This window comes from Mustela putorius, unplaced genomic scaffold, assembly GCF_011764305.1.
Source record: "Mustela putorius furo isolate JIRA1106 unplaced genomic scaffold, ASM1176430v1.1 tig00000461_pilon_pilon_pilon, whole genome shotgun sequence".
In the NCBI taxonomy this organism is placed as follows: Eukaryota; Metazoa; Chordata; class Mammalia; order Carnivora; family Mustelidae; genus Mustela; species Mustela putorius.
The window spans coordinates 3554772-3576759 of NW_025421390.1; the positions used below are offsets into that span (position 1 = coordinate 3554772).

The 21988-nt window shown below is 34.3% G+C and overlaps 1 protein-coding gene across 3 annotated transcripts in view; it reads right to left on the reverse strand.

Moving 5' to 3' along the window:
* FNDC3A (fibronectin type III domain containing 3A) overlaps window positions 1–21988 on the reverse strand; it is a 172922-nt gene that overhangs the window by 121712 nt on the left and 29222 nt on the right. For all 3 annotated transcript variants that reach the window (XM_004775260.3, XM_004775258.3, XM_004775259.3), the window contains exon 2: window positions 18385–18522. In XM_004775260.3, the coding sequence (XP_004775317.1) occupies window positions 18385–18483 (99 nt within the window). In that variant the 5' untranslated portion in view covers window positions 18484–18522. The remainder of the gene's footprint in view (window positions 1–18384; window positions 18523–21988) is intronic.

A 21988-nucleotide genomic window follows, 5' to 3' on the forward strand; every position in this document is an offset into this window, starting at 1 on the left:
ATTCAATTTCTATCAATTAAACACAGTGAGGCAAATTCAAATGAGCAGTTATAATAAAAAATGTAGCACTTGGGTACCAGCTTGGGATCTGAAGTAATGAATAAAAGTGCAAAAATTCATTTATTTATGCTTTGTCTATACAAATAAACTTAATTTAAATATCAGGAATAAACACTAATAACATCTGCATATATTCTAAAAGAAACAATAATAAATGAGTGATGTTTTTATTTATTTATTTTTAAATACTTATTTTTTGAGAGAGAGCAAGTGAGTGCAGGATAGGAGCAGAGGAAGAGGGAGAGAATCAAGCAAACTCCCCACTAAGCCTGGAGCCTGATGCAGGGGTTTGATCTTGCCACCCTGAGATCATGACCTAAGCCAAAATCAAAAGTCAGCCACTTAACCCACTGAGCCACCAGGTACCCTTAGTGCTATTTTAAAAGTTAAAACAACTAGGTATAAATTATATTTTACTATATGTTTTTTAAAAGATTTTATTTATTTGACAGAGAGACACAGTGAGAGAGGGAACACAAGCAGAGAGAGAGAGCGAGAAGCAGGCTCTCCACCGAGCAGAGAGCCGGATGTGGGGCTCGATCACAGGACCCTGGAACTATGACCTGAGCTGAAGGCAAACGTCTAACGACTAAGCCATCCAGGTGCCCCTATATTTTACTATCTTAATTTTCAACTGTTACTAATCATTTCATTGCTTAATATAACTTTGAAAACATTCTTTTGCATTTCAAAGATATGTATACGTAACTCCATCATCATCTGTTTCAATTTTACCTAACTGCTATCAGTTTAAATTCTTTACATGTAAATTGAAAATAGGAAAAATAGCCTGCTCCACAGCACAAAGTGTGTTAGATGAAATAATGTGCACTAGATGGAAGGAAAGACAACTCAACATCATCCTGGGAACTTTTCAAAATACTGTATAGATAGTTAGGTCTGTCTGGAGAGAGTGAGGAATCTGGGATTTCCATCAGGAAAACCATGCTATTATTTATTTTCCATAAAGTATCACTACTTTAAAACCTAAAGGATTCAGTAAAAAATAGAAGGTTGGTAGGGTGCCTGGTTGGCTCTGGCAGTAGAGCATGCAACTCATGATCTCAGGGTCATGAGTTCAAAACACATGTTAGCTGTAGAGCTAACATAAAAAAAATAAAATAAATAAGGTTGGTGATAATATTCTGTAATTGCTAAAGGAAAAAAAGGGAAACTTATAACACCCAAGGTGTTATAAGTGATTTGTTCTGTGAAGTTAACAAACATTTAACTTTCTGAATTTAAGAAGTACTTTTAAGGTTTGTTTCTCTAAAACTCTAGCAGTTTAAATTGTTTATTTTGAAAAATATATATATACTCAGGGCACCCGAGTGGCTGAGATGGTTAAGCGTCTGCCTTGGCTCAGGTCATAACCCTGGGGTCCTGGGATCAGGTCCTGCGTCTGGCTCCCTGTTCTGGAGAGCCTGCTTCTGCCTCTGCCTCTGACTTCCTCTCTCTCTGTCTCTCATGAATAAATAAATAAAACCTTAAAAATATATATATATCTCCAATATAAAATGTTTAAGGATGTATTTAATTTCTAAAAATGTTCACCTATATTTTCATAAGAAATAATCAACAAAACCAAATATAATCACTGAAAAAAAATAAAGAGAAAAATGTTTATGTATGGAATCAACCTTGCAGATGTAGTTTAATCTTCAACTCTCCACCCCAAAGGACACCCAACTTGCAGTCTTCATTGTACAAGTCAGGTCTGAGAATGACATACCTCACATTTCTATTTCTGAAACCCAGTAGAGGGTTTAGAAGGCAGAGCAAAAAAAATCAACCCAAAGGTCAAAAACATGTACTCACACTTTCCAATATTTATGAATGTATAATCTTGGCTATCATCTTAGTTTGCCATAACAAAGGGGGGTCATGGGCAGGGGGGTGATGATTAAACCAAGAATTGTTCTTTCATAGTTCTAGAGGCTAGAAGTTCAAGATCAAGGTGTTGACAGAGTTGATTTCTTCTGAAGGCTCTCTCCTTGGCTTGCGGATGGCTACATTCTTCCTGTGTTTTTACACTGTCTCCCCTCTAGGTGTTATTTGTCTTAATATCCTCTTATTAGAAGAATACTGGCAAAAGGGAGAATTCTACTGGATGAAGGCCTGTTCTAATAGTCTCATTCTAGCTTAATTACCTCTTTAAAGCTGCTATTTCCAAATACAGTAATACCCTGAAGTACTGGGGGTTAGAACATATGAATTTCGGGGTGGATTGAGGAAAACACAATTCAGCACGAAACGGCAACCCTCTGATTACAGAGAGTACAAGAGCAAAATTCTCTGTAATGCCTAATCCTTTCCCTGATTTTTTTTTTTTTTTTAAACCAACTGCTGCTTCATGCTTACTCGAGGGTGCCAATTTAATGAGGTTGAGAGTAATAATAAAAGGGAAAATCTTTTGGGCTTTGTACCCTTGAATAATAGTTAAGATACCTTAGCAATGTAATTTCTCAATCCATGACTGAAGGCTTTCAAGTAACTCAATACTAATGGGGTTGTTTTGATGACTAAGTGAACGAACATATGTCAAGTGTTTAAGACAGTTAATGGCATACAGTAAGCACTATCTGAACATGTTAGTTACTGTTATTGTAGGCACCATGTATGTAGCTCTTAGTATTATTATTAATAGTATAGATCTGTCACTTTAAAGATTTGCCCCAGCCTAGAAGTTGATCAATTTACACATTAGTGAGATAATATATCCAGAACACAATGTTTAAGAGATCTCTCCTGAACTGGTCTGGGACCTGCCTACCTCTCCATATTTTCTCATACTGACCCTTTAGCCTACTCTACTCCTCTCAATACAGTGTTCGATGGTTAAGAGTTTCCTTCTCATTTCCTGGTTCGTGACTTACTATTCTCTAGCATGGTATTTGATTCAAACTTGACTTCTGCTAACTAATATTTTCCTTTGCTGAACCTCTGTGCTTGAGGACTTCAGTCTATAAACAAAAAACTTCTACTTAATTCCTTCAAGATACTGAACTCTAAAGCAGAGTTAAATTATCCCTGTAATAAAGCCCACAGCGACTGGGACATCCTCCCAGTATAATGCTTAGCACATAACTGTATTGGTCATTTACATATTGTCACTTCCACTACATGAGCCCTTCATAAGACTTTCAACATTTATATAGTTACAGAGTCTATAGAAGTTTAACAAATATTTGCTGAATTAACTACTGTCCATTTCTAAATAACTCCTAAATCTTTTCCTCTGGTTTTGAGACCAGGACTAGCTGATAACACTTTCTGTAATGACAGAAATGTTTTATACGTGATACGGTAGGATAGCCTCTGGCTACATATGGCTTCTGTGTGTACATAAGTGGTACTGAGCATTTAAATTGTGACCAGAGAAAATGACAGACTGAATTTGTAATCTTATTTACTTTTAATTAGTGTAATTAATTTAAATTAGAGGTTAATGGCTATCATGTCAGACAGTACCATGCTAGATTTGCCAAGCTCCAAAATTACTTTTCAGACTACTTTCTGGATTTATTTGCCTTGATAAATAGCAGGTACCTCAATCTTATTAGAATGCATTATCTGATCAGCTAAATATACTATCAATTCACAAAAATGTCTGAATTACTTACACATCAAAGTGTTATTAAAATGACTTGATTATAAGAACTTCAAATCAACCTTTATCTACATTTCACTAGAACCTGTCAATCTGTAGATACATTGGCTGATGTAACATATTTCAGCAAGAGTCCAAATAGAGCTTAATGTTTGGAAACAAAAGGATAATTATCAAATTACTGAATGTGAGTTTAGTTTTTAGTCTTCTGAAGAATAATAACTTGCAAACTTAATTAAGAATATATGCCTGACACCACCATATAGACAACTGAGATCTATCAACCACCTACCCACTTAATTAATTTAATTCAAATAATTAGGGAGCAATGAGTATATGTTAGTTTGTGGAGTTGGGGAGACAAGGATGAATCCGTAAGCAAGGCAGTACAGCAATTATGGTGCTAAGGTAGAACAGTACAGGGAATAATATGTGATAATTAGAAAACACTTAAAATTTTTTGTTGTTGTTGTTTAGGCTCATTTGTCTTCATAATTGCTTTTTAGAAATAAAAGTACTATGACAGAAAACAAATATGGATTTACCATCAAGCAATACATTCAAATCCTACTTTATGACTTAATAAATGTGTGGGTTTTTAGGCAAATTATTTAAACTCTGAACCTTAGTGCCTTCTTTTCTAAAATGCAGTGCTTTTGAAAGATTAAGAGAAACACTTAATGTAAAACTCTCAGCACAGTGCCTGACACACAGCAGACCCTCAAAAATAACAAGTTATTTCCTTCAAATCCAGTACAAAGAGAATTCTAACTAATCATCTAGACTATGTGGAATACTTCATTTCCTGACAATGGTAAAAAAAAAAAAATCAGGTTATGTTCCATATATAAAAATATACAGGGGCACCTGGGTGCCTCAGTTATGAAGCATCTGGCTTCAGCTCAGGTCATGATCCCAGAGTCCTGGGATTGAGTCCCCTATCAGGTTCCCTGCTCGTGGGAAGTCTGCTTCTTCCTCTCCCTCTCCCCAACTTGTGTTCCCTCTGTTACCATCTCTCGCTCTGTCAAATAAATAAAATCTTAAAAATATATATATGAATGCACATATGTGTATTTATAGGTGTGTGCGCATACACACGCATACACAGCTCCATGCATACACATGCAACTAATCATTTGTATCTTCCCCTACTTCAGAATGACTTGTAAGAAGATATGTCTTTTATTTTCTTATTAATCCTAGTACAAAGGATCATACTTGCACAAGGATGCCGTGTATCCCATTGAACGTGTATGTGAAGGTTGGCAACAGTTAAATCTTTAGTTTCTAAAGCCAGTTTTATTAAAAGGTCATATTATAAATTTTTCCCATATTAAATAAAATAAAATTATTCTGAAGAAAGAGTATATGAACTTACTAGTATTAGACTATCACTGCCAATTCAAATATTCAGACGTCATTTGGGTTTGCATGTCCATTATTTTTAATCATTCTCCTATTCTTTAAAAACTGGCATTCAAAATAAGTCCAAGGTAGTATAACAAGAGTTATTGAATCACTATGTTGGTACACCTGAAACTAAAGCAACACTGTGTGCCAATTACACTATTAAAAAAAAGAAAATACAAAGTAAATCCAAGGTATCAAGATTGCCCAAAGGGATAATTACACATCATTAGCTAAGAGTTGTGTTGTATTTTGTTAACAAAAGCATTTTCATACTTAACTCTTTATTTTATTCATCTTAGGACTGAGTTTAATATGAATAATTATTCAAATTGATAATACTTGAACAATAACATACATTCCTTTAACATAAATACTCTCAGTGTGAACTGTCTACATCTGAAAATGAACTAATTACTTTTCAAAATAAAGTCTAAAAAGTAAAAGTTTACCTTAAATGCTTTTTTTAAAAAAAAGAGATGCCCTTTATGAGACTAAGGAAATTCCTTTCTGTTTCTATTTTACTGATAATTTTTATCTTTATAAAAGGGCTTGAATTTAATCAAATTCTCTTCTGAGTCTATCAAATAGATGACCATGTAGTTTTTGCCCCCTTTCTATTACTGATGTATTAGACTGACCACTTTATATATGTTGAGCCCATTTTGCATTCCTAGAATAAAACTCACTTCATTGTGGTATCTAATCCACTCTATACCTTGCTGGGTTTGGGTTGCTAGTACCTTGAAGATCTTGTGTCTATACTCATAAGGAATACTGATCTGTAGTTTTCTTAGGTCTCCGTCTGGTTTAGTTTGGTACTAATTCTCCTTTAAATCTTTAGTGGTATTCATCAGTGAGGCATCTGGATCTGGGTTTTCCTTTGCAGAAATTTTTCCGGTTATAAATTCAATCTCTTTACTTGCTATAGTTCTATTCAGATTTTTAGTATTTTTCTTAAGTCAATCTGGTAGTTGTGTCTTTCTAGGCATTTGTCTAGTTCAGATAGGTAACCTATTTGTTTGCATATAATTGTTCACAGTATTACCTAATAATCCTTTTTTTATTTATAAGATTTATAGTTATATCTCTTTTCATTTTTTAAATTTTATGGAAATTTAAAAATTTCATTAACATACAATGTATTATTTGTTTCAGGGTTACAGGTCTGTGATTCATCAGTCTTAGACAATACACAGCGCTCACCACAAAACATATGCTTCCAATGTCCATCACCCAGCCACTTGCCTCCCTTCCCTCTCTACTCCAGCAACCCTCAGTTTGTTTCCTGAGATTAATAGTCTTTTACGGCTTGTCTTCCTCTCTGATTTCTTCTTGTTTCATTTTTTCCTCTTTCACCCTATGATCCTCGATCTGCAGAATTCCACTTATCAGTGAGATCATATGATAATTATCTTTCTATAGCTGACTATTTCACTTAGCATAATATCCTCTAGTTCCATCTGCATTATAGCAAATGGTAAGATTCCATTTTCTTGATGGCTGTATAATATTCCACTGTCTGTGCACACGTGCGTGCACGCGCACACACACACACCCCACATCTTCTTTATCCATTCTTCTGTCAATGGACATCTAGGTTCTTGCCATAGTTTTGCTATTGTGGACATTGCTGCTATAAATATTGGGGTGCAAGTGTCCCTTTGGATGATTACATTTGTATCCTTGGGGTAAATACCCTGTAGTGCAATTAAGGAACTTACAATTGCACCAAAAACCATAAGATTCATACGAATAAACCTAGCCAAAGAGGCAAAGGAACTATACTATAGAATAATCATGAAAGAAATTGAGGAATACACAATGAAATGGCAAAACATTCCAAGCTCATGGATTGAAAGAAAAATATTGTTAAAATGTCTATGCTACCTAGAGCAATCTACACAATCCATAACAAGATAGCATCAACTTTTTTTCACAGAGCTGGAACAAATAATCCCAAAATTTGTATGGAACCAGAAAAGACCCTGAATAGCCAGAGGAATGTTAAAAACAAAAACCAAAGCTGGTGGCATCACAATTCTGGACTTCAAGCTCTTAATACAAAGCCATAATCATCAAGACAGTATGGTATTGGCACAAAAACAGACACACAGATTAATGGAATGGAATACAGAACTCAGAAAAGCACCCTCATCTCTATGGTCAACTAATCTTTGACAAAGCAGGAAAGAATATACAATGGAAAAAAGTCTCTTCAACAAATGGTGTCGAGAAAACTGGACAGCCACATGAATAAAAATGAAACTGGACCATTTCCTTATACCACACACAAAAACAGACTCCAAATAAATGAAAGACCTCAATGTGAGACAGGAATCCATCAAAGCACCTCTTTAACCTCAGCCTCAACTTCTTCCTGGACACATCACCAAAGGCAAGGGAAGCAAAGGCAAAAATGAACTATTGAGATTTCATCAAGATCAAAAGCTTTTGCACCGCAAAATAAACAATCAACAAAACGAAAAGACAACAGACAGAATGGGAGAAGATATTTGCAAATGACACATTAAGTAAAGAGCTAGTATCCAAAATCTATAAGGAACTTAACAAACTCAACACCCAAGGAACAAATAATCCAATCAAGAAATGGGCAGAGGGCATGAACAAACATTTCTGCAAAGAAGATATCCAAATGGCCAACAGACACATGAAAAAGTGCTCAGCATCACTTGGCATCAGGGAAATACAAATCAAAACCACAATGAGATACCACCTTCACACCAGTCAGAATGGCTAAAATTAACAAGTCAGGAAATAACAGATGCTGGCAAGGATGTGGAGAAAGGGGAGCCCTCCTACACTGTTGGTGGGAATGCAAGCTAGTGTAGCCACTCTGGAAACAGTATGGAGGTTCCTCAAAAAGTTGAAAATAGAGCTACCCTACAACCCAGCAATTGCACTACTGGGTATTTACTCCAAAGCCACAAATGTAGTACTCAGCTTTCATTCTTGATTTTAGTAAAGTGAGTCTTTTCTTCTTTCCAGTCTGTCTAAAGGGCTGGCAATTTTGTGATCTTCTCAAGAATTAACTTTTGGTTTTGTTGATTTTTCTCTATTTTTCTAGTCTCTATCTCATTTATTCCTACTCCAATCTTTACTTCCTTTTGCTTGCTTTGGGTTTAGTTTGCTTTTTTTCCTAGTTTCTTAAGGTTGGGTTATTGATTCGAAATCTTTCTTTTTTGTTAAAATGGGCTTTCAAACCCATAAAATTTCCATCTTAATACTGCTTTAGCTATAGCCATAAATTTTGGTAGGTTGCTCTTTTGTTTTCATTCATCCCAAAGTATTTTCTAATTCTCCTTGCGATTTCTTTTGAAAGTTATTTAGGAATGTACTGTTTAATTTCCATTTATTTGTTAATTTCCCCAATTCTATTCTGTTACTGATTTCTAATTTTATTCCATTTTTCTTAGAGAATATACTTTTGTATTATTTTTTTTCAAGTATTTTATTTATTTGACAGAGAGAAATCACAACTAGGCAGAGAGGCAGGAGGAAGTCGGCTCCCTGCGGAGCAGAGAGCCCGATGTGGGGCTGGATCCCAGGACCCTGGGATCATGACCTGAGCCGAAGGCAGAGGCCCTAACCCACTGAGCCACCCAGGCGCCCCTTTGTATAGCCTAGCATATAACCTATTGTGAACAGCAATCCACGTGCACTTGAGAAGATTATAGATTCTGCTGTTGGATGGAGTGTTATACAGATATCTGTTAGAGCTGGAAGGTTTACAGTGTTGTTCTGTTATTTATCTTCTGCCTCATTGCTCTATTCATCATTGAAAGTCTAAAGTCTCCAATTACTATTGTTCAATTGTCTATTTCTCTCTTCAATTCTGTCAATTTTTAATTCAGGTATTTTAGGGCTCAGCTGTTAGGTACAGAGTGACCCTTGTACCATTATAAAATGTCCTTGTCTCTAGTAACACTTTTTGTCTTAAAAAGTCTGTTTGGGGTGCATTGGTGGCTCAGTGGGTTAAGTGTCTGCCTTTAGCTCAGGTCATGATCCAAGGGTCCTGGGATCAAGTCCTGCATTGGGCTCTCCCTGCTCATTGGGGAACCTGCTTCTACCTCTCTCCTGGCTCCTACCCCCTGCTCATGCTCTCTCTCTCTGTCAAATAAATATATAAAATCCTATAAAAAAAAAGTCTATTTGTCTGATATAAGTACAACCATTCAACTTGCTGTAGTTTATAGCTATATACTATATATCTGTGTGTGTATATCATATATATACTATATATTGTAACTCTTCTTCCATCTTTTAAATTTCAACCTATTTGTGTCTTTCATCTAGAGTGCCCCTTAGAGATCCAGCACACAGATCATGGGTTTTTATCCATTATGTCAGTCTCTTGTCTTTTCATTGTCGTGTTTAATTCAATTAGATTTAATGGAATTTCTGATAAGGTAGAGCTTACATCTGTCATTTTGCTCTTTGTCCTCTATGTAATTATGTCTTTTTGTTGTCCAATTCTATATTGCCTTTTTTTTTTTTTTGGTGTTAAACATTTCTAGTGCTCCATTTTAATTCTTTTACTGTTTCTTTTACTAGATTTCTTTCTTTCTTATTTTCTTAGTTGATGCCCTGGGGATCACAATTAACTTCTGTTTGTTTGTTTTAAGATTTTACCCATTTATTTGTCAGATAGGGATCACAAGTAAGCAGAGAGAGAGGAGGAAGCAGGCTTCCCACTGAGCAGAGAGCCTGACAGGGGGCTTGACCCCAGGACTCTGGGATCATGACCTGAGCTGAAGGTAGAGGCCTTAACCCACTGAGCCACCCAGGCACCCCACAATTAACTTCTTAATTCAATTTCAATTATATACAAAAACTTTGCTCCTCTATAGTTCAGTTTTTGCCCCCTCCTTTGTGTTATTATTTTAATACTATTTACATCCCTATACACTTATAAGCCAATCAATGTAGTATATAATTATTTACTGCAAATGTCTTTTGAATCAGAAAAGAATTAAAAATAAAATATATTTATTCTATCTTTGAGCACACCTATGTAGTTACTTTTACTGATGTTCTTTACTTCATATGGATTAATTTACTGTCTTGTGAGTAGACTTACTGAATGCAAGCAAAGAACATTGAAAAAGCACTCACTAACCATTTCTATACGCCATTCCTAACCATTTCTGAATTGCTTTATTAGGGTCAACTGAATCACTACTTACCTAGAACCAAGTGTTTCAATTTTTGGATTAAAAATCAACTTCCTTTCTTAATCCAAAGTGACTTAGACTAGGGATCAGAAGACAGATTCTAGGGTCAACTCTGACACTACGTGTGTAACCCTGGATAAGTATTCTTAAAACTTTAAACACTTCAGATAAAGCAAAATTTTGTTCTTTCCACCTCTTTCAATTAATCCCTTTCTCCTGAAAAGAACCACTTAACAGATGGGTATGTATCTATTCAGAGCTTTTTTTCCTGTGAGATACATATATATATATATGTACATTTTAAATCGCATGTTTTTTTTTTCATTTGTTAGTTTTTTATTGAAAAAATAATAAATTCATAACATTAAAAATTATTCAAACAATACAAAAGGGTATATGGTAAAATGTAAGCTCTTCTTTCTGGGGTTAGTCCCTGTTTATAATATTCTGTATATTTTCTCTGTTTTATGTTCATATGTGTGTGTATATTTCTCCCATTTTCAAATATTATTTTTTGAAAAACCACACAAATGCAGCACTTCAGGAATATGAATCTTGAGCATTCTATCTGGTGATTAAGATAATATCACAGTACTCTGAATATATAATCACTATAGTTTATCAATGAAAGAAAAATGTTATGAGTTGAAAATACAGACTACAACTTTTATTTGTACGTATTTATAATTTTGGACCAAAAAAACCCTTCCTTTTAAAGAAATCTTGCTTAATATTAAGCTAATATAAGATCATGAGAAAAACTGTCTTTGTAAGAAGATTTCCATTTCTCTTATTATAGAAGTTTATAGTCAGATGCATTTTAAAGAATTCTGTAGATGTTTCATTTGAATCTCTCTATTTACTCAGTGCTGCTTATAAACTATTCTTTATTTCCTCCTCACTTCAGCCCAAATTATATTTAAGTCAATGTTTTCTAAGCATCTGCCTTAGGCTCAGGCCATGATCTCAGGGTCCTGGGAACCTCACACTGGGATCCCTGTTCAGTAGGGAGTCTGCCCCTCCCCTCTGCCAGGAGCATGCGTGCTCTCTCTTCCTCTATTCTCTCCAAAAAAAAAAAAAAAGCCACCATATTCTACAGGATTCTAAGGCACACGGGATGACTATTGTCACTTAAGTAGAGCGTTAGGAATTATTTTAACTGTGGAATATTTAGTAGTTGATCTAAGAGAACATTATTTTTAGAACAGAATCCACCAAAAGTTCATGACCATTATATTTCATTTCTTTAAGAAATTCTTCCCTTTAGAATTTGAGGACCTATCTTTCACAATAGAATTAAATATATACAATATGTTTCATTAAAATACAAAATATTTAATATTTTGAGTAGTAATTTCGTCATATTAGCTTTAATTATATGAAAACATTTACTTTTCAGATGAAATAATTTGCCAATTTTTCTTTTTTTTTTAAAAGATTGTATTTATTTATTGAGAGATTTATTTATTTATTGAAAGAGGGAGAGAGACAGCATGATTGGGGCAGAGGGAGAGGACTCCCCTGCTGAGAAGGGAGCCCGATGCAGGACCTCCATCACAAGACTGCGATTATGAAATATGTCATGCCGAAGGCAGACGCTTAACCAACTGAGCTACCCAGGCACACCACCAATTTTATTTTCTTGAAAACAGGAAGAGATATGTACTTTAAAAATGAACAAATGAAATGACATTGGTACAAGTAAGGATATTATTTTATTGTTTTCTGCCAAATATAAAAATAAATTCTACTTCATTTAAATACTCTGGAACTCTTTAATTTTAATTTTAATTGATCTTTTATGAGGCTTTTTTTTTTCTTTAAACAGACTACCTTAAAATTTACATCCAATTTATAAGTCTGATTTTATTATGTCTTACAACAAGAACCAGCACAATATTTTGCATATAGATACTATAGGAATAAGTTGATTTTTTTAGTGCAACATAGCTTAATATAGTTTTTAAAAATATGTGCTTATAAAAAAACGTGATAAGGGGCACCTGGGTGGCTCAGTGGGTTAAGCCGCTGCCTTCGGCTTAGGTCATGATCTCGGGGTCCTGGGATCGAGTCCCGCATCGGGCTCTCTGCTCAACAGGGAGCCTGCTTCCTCCTCTCTCTCTCTGCCTGCCTCTCTGCCTACTTGTGATCTCTCTCTGTCAAATAAATAAATGAAATCTTTAAAAAAAAAAAAACAAGACAGTTTCTTTAAAAAAAAAAGTGATAATATAAGCAGATTTTCAGATCTGTACCTAGTGTGTAAGGTTTTTTATATCTCTATGGCAAAGTTAATAGTTAATGCTGAAATTTTAAAAAAGTATCTGACTTTCTATTGTAACATCACAGAAAGTGGCATGGTACAGACATTCAGGAAAAACAAACTCTAATGGGCAAGAAGAGATTGGTTTAGTGTTTATATTCTAATCTTTCCAAAAACCTCTAAGAATGAGGATTTAACAACTAGCTATTTTCTTTGCCAGGCAAAGCTATAGAGCACTTAGGATAATTTGGGCCACAAAATTTTTGGATTAAAGGTCTAGATTAGAATTCTGAGGCCCCAAATTACTGTCACAAAGGTGTAAACTATTATTTTTGAGTCTCAATAATCTCACCCCAAAGATTTACTAAATGTTTTTAGTTTGGTCAAGAAAGGACTTGATTCAGTATCTGATACAATGTAAGGGCTCAAATGGTAGCTGTTATTATTTTTATTATTTCTACTTATATATCCCCCAACCTTCAAATTCAATTAAAGATCTTTCATACACTCTCAAATCTCAAACCTGCTACTTCCGTTTTCCTTATTCTAGAAGATTTTATTATTTTTCCAAATATTTATGGCTTCTCCCAAGAGCAAGATTATGCTTCCCCACCTTTCTGATGGCATGTATGGTCATGTGACTTGCCCTGAATAATGAAACATGGGTAGAGGTCAGGATGATGGGTAGTTGACCATCATCTCTGCAACAATACCAGCAACATTCTATGTAGAAGCTAGGTCTTAAATGAAAAGTATCTGGAGTATAGCCACGGGTAATTTGTTAAGGACGGGTAGTAAACTATTGAGGTTTATAGGCATTTGTCACCATGAAATAACTTTGCCTATCCCAACCAGTAAGATTTATCTCAGTGACATGGCCTTGTAATCCACCTAAATATTCAATGAAGGGAAAATTCTTATCCTCTCTCAGTTTTGTTCTATGGCTGTTCATCAATTCCAGGCAATTCTACCTTCCTAATATTTCTCAAACTGTACATCAGTAATAGGACCTTAACCCAAATTTTCTATTTTATCTACTACTATAATATTTTCTTTTTCCAGGTTTGCTCCCCTTAAACATTTTAATCTGCATTAGTAAGATTAATGTATTTATTTTCTTTTAAATACTTCAAATGTGTATCACAATTTTAAGTGTTTAAATTGTTCTAATTTATAAATATAATAAAACTCAAATTTTCTTAAACACCTTAATACTGCTTAAATAACAAATATATACAGACTATCTCAGTAATATCAATACTCATTTCCAAACTTAACACAAAAGTATTGATAGCATGAGTTTGATTTACTTCACCATTTCTCTACTTAGAGAAACTCTAGGTCCAAAAGGCTTCACTGAATAAGTTCTACCATAAATTCAAGGAAGGTATCTGAGATTTTGTTTTGTTTTTTAAGATTCTACATATAAGTGAGATTATACAATATTTGTCTTTCTCTGTTTGACTTACTTCACTTAGCATAACGCCTTCAAGGTCCATCCATATTGTGGCAAATGGCAGGATTTCTTTCCTTTTATGACTGCATATTATTCTACTGTACGTGTGTGTGTGTGTGTGTGTGTATGTATGTACACACATACCGCAACTTCTTTTTACCCATTCAGCCAATGATGGGACACTTAAGATTGTTTTCATGTCTTGGCTTCTGTAAAGGATGCTGCAGTGAACATGAGGGTGCAGATAACTTTTTGAATTATTTCATTTCCTTCAGATGAGTATCTAGAAGTAGAACTGCTGATCATATGGTAGTTCTAGTTTTAATTTTTTGAGGAACCTCCAGACTATTTTCCAAAGCAGCTGGACCAATTTACATTCCCACCAACAGTGCATAAGAGTTCCCTTTACTCTGTGTCCTCACTAATATTTGTTATTTTTTGTCTGCCACAGTTACTAAAACTAGCCAATCCTAAGCTGTTACTCTACCCTGCTTTGCCTTTCCTGCAGAAACACAATAATGGCTTTTGGGCTACACTTTTCTCCTGTTCTGCTTCCTGTTCAAAACCTGAAGCTTTCCCCGTGGTATGGTATAGCATTTTGTGCCCCTTCTTTAGGAAACAGAAGTAAAAAAAATTCCTTCAATATTAGCCTCTCCATGTTATTACCCTGCCACCTTCATAAATTAAAAGCCTGCAGGTAAAGTGAGACAATTACAAAATAAAGTAACAAAAGATTAATGAAATGGAGAAGATTCTGGGGGAAAAAAAAAGCTAAGAGGCTGAGTTTTGACAGATCTTAATTCAAAGTTTAAATGCATTCATTCCTTTTGGATAATAAGTAAACAGAAATTAGAGAAGGTATTCCTTAACTTAGGAAATGCTGAACCACACAAAAAACCAAAATATGTGAACTTTTCTTTTGATGGCAACAATAATGAACAGAGCTGGGAAAATTTCATGGTTCTTGAAGCTCAAATTCCCTAACACAGATGTGGAGGCTTTAACAGGGCAGCACAAGCACTTATGCATGCTTTACCTTCTCTATCAGGAAAGGATATAATCTCAAATTAAGCACATGCTTGAGAATATGAAATGGTACAGCCCTTTTGTAAAACAGGCTGACAATTTCTACCAAAGTTAAACATAGCCTTACCATACAATTCAGCAATCATGCTCTTAGGTATTTACCCAATTGAATTGAAAACTTATGTCCATCCAAAAACCTGCATATGAATGTTTAAAGCGGCTTTATTTTATAATTGTTAAAAACTGGAATTAAGATGTCCTTCAACAGGTGAAAGGATCAACAAACTGGTATATTCATCAATGAAGTATTATCCAATAATAAAAAAGAGATATTAAGCCACAAAAAGAAACTGTCTAGACCATATTGCTAAGTGAAAAGAAGTTGGTCTGAAAAGGCTACATACTGTATGCAACAAAATGACATTCTGGAAAAGAGAAATGTACAGGAACAGTAAAAGTATTGGTGGCTGCTAGGAGGGGGGCACAGTTGGGGAAAGCGGGATGGAGAAAGGAATGGGTAGAGTACAGGGGAATATTTAGAGTAGGGAAGCTATTCATTATAATAATGTACTGGTGATAAAAGACATTATACATTTGTCAAAACCCACAGAAGTATAAAATACCAAGAATGAACCTTAATGTAAACTGTGGAACTTTTATAAATGTTGGCTCATTAACTGTAACAAATGTACCACACCAATATAAAATGTTAATAGAGAAAACTGTGTGGAAGATGTGGTATGAAAGAAATTCGTTGTTCAATTTTTCTATAAACCTAAAACTGCTATAAAAATAAATTCTAATAATTAAAAGGGGGGAGGAAGGACAATTCTACAAACACAAAAAAAACAGCTCAGATGTTGCACTCAGAATGAATGATAAATGTCTATTACAACTTCCCTAAAGGCAGTACGAGTACCAATGATGTCAGGTGGGATTCTTCTTGTATGATTCATTAGCCAAAAGACCCATGAATATAATATGACATATTACCTAATATAGAATCAGAAAATATTGATGAAGTGATAATCTAAAGGGATAATCTCAAGAGGTGGAACAAAAATCATCCCATGATATTTTCCAATAAACAGTATAATATTCCCCCCAAAAAAAGTCAAGACGTGGGACATTCTGTTATCCTGAATTTTTAACATCATGCATGTACATGAAACTTCCCCTGTCAATATCTGTCTTTTAGTTTGTTTCTCTACTACAGGCACCAAACAGGTGGTATCACATATCCACAGACAAGCTCTAACTTGGCCATGCTTGGCACACCAGTAACTTCCTAAGTTAAGACAAAGAACTGCCTGTTGTCAAGTTTATTAACCTCCCACCTCTGTTACCTACTTTTGTTTGGTTTCTTACATTCAACCTGAGCTATCAATCCACTCTTTAGTATGGATCCTTCATAACTATCTCTTAGGACGTATCCACTATAACTATCTGTTGGTTTAAGACCTGACTCCTGACTGGCATATCTATAGAGTTTCCTCAGTCTTTTAAACATTTATTGAGTACTTCAATTCAGATTCAACAAACATTTACTGAGTTCCTTCAGGTTCATTTCACCCTTACAGATGGAGCCACTCTACGAAGCTATTACCTCTATTTTATAGAGAAGCAAACATATTCAGACAAGTTAGGTCACCCAAATCCAAATCTAAATCTATCCGTAAAGTCCACTGCTCCTTTTACTTATCTTTCTCTATCAAAGTACAACACACTCTGGTGGTTAGAATCTAAGGCTTCACTCCACCTCCAACCTGTTTTTCAAATCCTACCTAAAAACATATCCCCTAGATCCACTGACACCCCCTCCCTACCCTCACCCCCTGATCTTCAAAATCCTATTCTAGTGGATTCTTCTATTCCCAGTTATCTTCTCTATATCCATCTACACCACTACATTGTAACATGATAGCTCTGGTGCCCTCAATATTTCAAGAAAAATTCTACCAACAGAATCTTCTTTTGGGGGAAAGGAAAGAATTAAGTCAGGAGCATCATGGACTTGTTACAGCCTGTTGTCTTCCCCTTTATAGACTATCAACTATAGTAACTATGTGAATGAACTGTAATTAATTGCTTAAAAGATTCTTTTATGTATTAGGTTATAAAAAACTTGAAACCAGTGACTTCCCTGAGGAAATACTGATAACTGAAGACACTCTCAGAGCTTCAAAGTAAAAAGATATCTGCCACATCCATTATTTTTGCAGGTAAAAAAGTATCTTAACAAACAGCTCAGACTACAAAAATCAAGTTTAGTGAAATGAGCTTGCTGCTAAGAGCTATTTCAGCATATGTGAAAATTAGAACCAAGATATACTGTTCATGCCATGCTTAAACAAACCAACAAAATTCAGAACCCAAGCAACTGCTCTTGATTTTTCAATAGAAAAGTTAACAAAGAAGCCTTTAATCTTGTAGGCAAACCACTTAATTGTCCACTATAGATACTAAGTTTGTAAATTAACAAGATTTATTTTTCTTAATCTCCCAAGGAGGTAGGAATAATGTTTAGGATCAAAACCTTTGAGTGTGATCTTGAGACTGTCTAAAACTCATTTTGTTTCATCTGCAAAATAGAGACAGGTATATCTACCTCATAGGATTATTAAAAGAATAAGATCATTAAGTTCCAATACAATGTTTTTTACACACAGAGTACTCAAAATGTGCCTTCTTCTCATTATTATTTATTATGTCCTTAGTCTTTGTTTCTTCACCTGTAAGATTAAACACACTGCTTGGTGCATCACAGATATTTATGAAAGCCCATCATTCCCATCCTGTCAGCATTACTGGGGAAATGAGGAGTCAAAAACCTGTAAAACTACTTTTATAAAGCCCTGGGTTGGAGAAAAAGTATACAAACTCTCAGGAATTACACATTTGCTTTTGGGAGGGGGAGTCTGGTGAGAAGAGAAAAGTAGGAAGAAAAAGAAGACACAGTTTTATTATTGTATAATGTAGACAGTCATTTAATGACACAATTCAGTCATAATTTTATAATGATTTGAAGTAATGATTTATAATAATCATTAAAGTGCAGAGTTAAACTTAAAAACCAATCAGGGACTAATACATTGTCTAAAGTAAAACAAAAACAACTTTAGAGGCAACTAAAGATACACACAAGAAATGTAAACATTAATTAGCAAGACATTTTAGAAGCAACTTCAAAAACAGTCTCATTATTTCATTGTTTATGAAACCAAAACAACATTTTGAACTGGAGTTTAAAAGATGAATTAACAGGAACCCACTATTGTGAAGATTCATTCTTTTTTTTAAAAATTTGCACTCTTCTGAAAGAAATACATGCGTACAAGACATAAAGAAATAAAAGTTTCAGTTTCCTTACCTGTTGTGTTCCATCTGCACTTACAATAGGGGCAGACAGAAGAGAAATATCACTACTTAAAATCTGAGCTGTATCCAGTAGTGGTGGATGTTCTGCCATTATCACTAAGACATTAATATACTGGATAATCTTCCAATTCTGAAAAACAAAAATATATACCCATCTGTGTGTACATCCTCAAAAATACATTAAAGTATAATACATTCAAGATTTGTCTCATATCTAAAATTATATTCTTGTGAAAGGAAATTTTACAATACTCTGTTGACTATGTCTTGTCTGTCAAAAGAATGTTTAAGGAAAATACATTTCTTACAACTTAGCCAACTGTATGACAATGTATACAGGAAACATTAAAGCCAGTATATGGGGAGCCTGGGTAGCTGGCTCAGTGGGTTAAGTGTCTGACTTGGTTTCAGCTCAGGTCAGGATCTCAGGGTCATGAGGTCATGCCCTGTGTTAGGCTCTGTGCTCAGCAAGGAGTCTGCTTGAGAGTCTGTCCCCCTCTTTCGCCTTCCCTCTCTGCCTCTCCCCAACTGCTCCCCTCCCCGCTCATACTCCCTCTAAAGTAAATAAATAAAATCTTAAAAAAAAAAACAATATATGAGCATCTTCCATTTAAATTCTATATCTGTCTCTTTATCCCTTCCATCTCTATGCAATATTTATTTAACCACCACTATTCTAGCTAAATACTAGATAATTCTTAGTATGGGACAGGCAGTAAAATACAAAGACTAAATGAGCAATTCTACCAATAATTTTTTTTTATGAGCAGAAAAGATGATTATGAAGACCTAATTTCCTCCTCCATCACCTTTATCAGTCTCTAGAAACTACACAAGAATTATGATTTGTCACTGATTTCTCAACAGAGCAGTATGGTAGAAAAATCTGCTCAGGGCTAGAATAAATACCTTCAAGTTTTAAGTTTTAAGCTCTGATTCTGGTCTTCTGTAGTTCTGGTTTTACTATTCTTTTCTAAGTGACACCTACTTTAAAATAAACCAGATCATTACAGTGATTAAAAACACATACATTTAGAAATTTTTAACTGCAGACACAGGACCACTTACATAAAAAGTGAAAGACTTGGGGCACCTGGGTGGCTCAGTGAGTTAGGCCTCTGCCTTCAGCTCAGGTTATGGTCTCAGGGTTCTGGGATCAAGCCCCACATCAGGCTCTCTGCTCGGAGAGGAGCATGCTTCCTCCTCCCTCTCTGCCTGTCTATCTGCCTACTTGTGATCTATTAAATAAATAAATAAAATCTTAAAAAAGAAAAGTAAAAGACTTGATGTAAGCAAATTATGGTATATCTACCATATATAATATCAACCAATAAAATATCAGCTAATTACAAGAAAATTGAAGATAACTAAACTCGATCATAAATTTTACCAAATTCATAAAACAAAGCAAAATTACAAACATTTTTGATGCTTGTAGGATTCTGAAATTCAGCAGCGTCAAGATGTTTAACTTTTGTAAGATACTAAATTCATGTTATTTATTTTAAAGTCTTGAATCTTTGCAGAAACTCTCATACAGGTTAATTTAACCTAGAAAACAAATTTCTGGGGTGCCTGGGTGGCTCAGTGGGTTAAAGCCTCTGCCTTCAGCTCAGGTCATGATCCCAGGGTCCTGGGATTGAGCCCTGCGTTGGGCTCTCTGCTCCGCAGGGAGCCTGCTTTCTCTCCTCTCTCTCTCTCTGCCTGCCTCTCTGCCTACTTGTGGTTTCTCTCTGTCAAGTAAATAAAATTAAAAAACAAATTTCTATTTAGATATATAAAAATTGTTATAAGATTTCAAAAAATTTGATAGTTATCTACCTCAAGATTTTATATTGAAGACCACAATATTTTATATTACTTCATAACAATGCATGTCATTAAACATATTACATATTGTATGTACATAGAATATACATATATTTATAATGGTTTTTAACATACATATATTATACATATGAACACATGATATATACATACATATATAAAGGGGCAAAATCTAACTTCTGGCTTAATCTATATTGCTGTATTTCTTAAAGTCTGATAAAATCAGTGAGAAATAAAAGTAAAGAAAAAAAAACAGTGAATAAATCATGTCAAATAATTTCACTCTGAATATGTAGAAGTTGTAAGACAGGAAAGAGTCAATGCATTATCTTCTCTTTTGCTTGTCAAACAGACATTTAGGGAAGCTAACAGAAGTAACCAGAGAAAGTTTACAGATAAATCACTCTGTAAAATTAGTAAATTAAAAAAACCATTGAGTGCTTTTTATATTGTCTTTATGTTATTTGTAAAATTTTATGTAATGTCTTTAGCTGAAACTGCAAACCACCATTATTCCTTGAATTTTAGAGAGTAATGCTGAAGATACAATCATAGTTTTGGTTTCAAGAGGTGAACTGAAAGCTTACAAATACACAAATTTCTTCTGAACCTCTAGTTAATACCAAGAACAGTATTATTATAGATTGGATCTGAAGCCACATGCTATGTTTTAACATTATCATTCCACTTAAGGCATTATCTCTAAGTTTATTCTTTTCAAAGCTCTAATGCATCAGAAGTTTCACTTAGGAACAGCTTCCTTACATCGATATATCCACCACACTATGTGCAAAGGTTTTATTTAAGCCTGCAAATTAGAAACTACAGTCATGCTACTGAAATGATGCATTTAGAAACCTAAAAATTCCTTTAATCCTGTGTAGAGAACACTGTCAGCTTTTCCTCCAAATCTATTTCTTCTAATTGTTATTTCTAATTCCTACATTCTCATCTTGTGACTACAACCACTTATTTTAAGTTATGTATCTATTTTGTTTTTAATAATGTAATATTTGATATATATGCAAAAAAGGGGAGGAAAGACTTGATGCATCTGTAAATTTTCATGGAATGATACACCCCTATGGCTCATTTCAAGCTACTGTGGTTTAAAAACTGTCCTGAAAATTCCTGATTTTTAACAATCAACTTTTATATACAAGATGGTTCCATCACATCACTATTTTTATCTAAAATCTATGTATCAATATTTAGTATCTGTAGAGCAATAATATAACAAAATATTGACATTTGGGAAATCTGGATAAAAAAAAGCTAAATATCTCTATATTACTCTCACAACTTTTAAGTCTGAAATTTTAATTAGTGTTAAATTAGACAATATAAAAAAAACTAATACCAGGTAGAATGCAGATCTGAATGTAAAACAAAAATCTTCTAAAAGATAATATACAAGAATATCTTCATAACCACAGAAAAAGTGTTTTTAGACAGGGTATAAATTATCTTTCTTAAATCATAAAGAAAAATGAATACTGAGCTTCATTAAAATCAAGTACTACTATTCATTTAGAAATATCTTTAAGAAAATGAAAAGGCACACCACACAATGAAAGAAGCTATTTTCAACATATATAACTGAAAAAACAGCACATATTCTACATTTATACAGGCCTCCTACAAACTGATTTAAAAAAAAAAATTGAAAAATGCCAAAAGACTTCAATATGTTCTTCACAAAAGTGGAAATTCAAGAGACCAATAAACATACAAAGAGATTCACAAATTCATTAACTACTAGGAGAAAG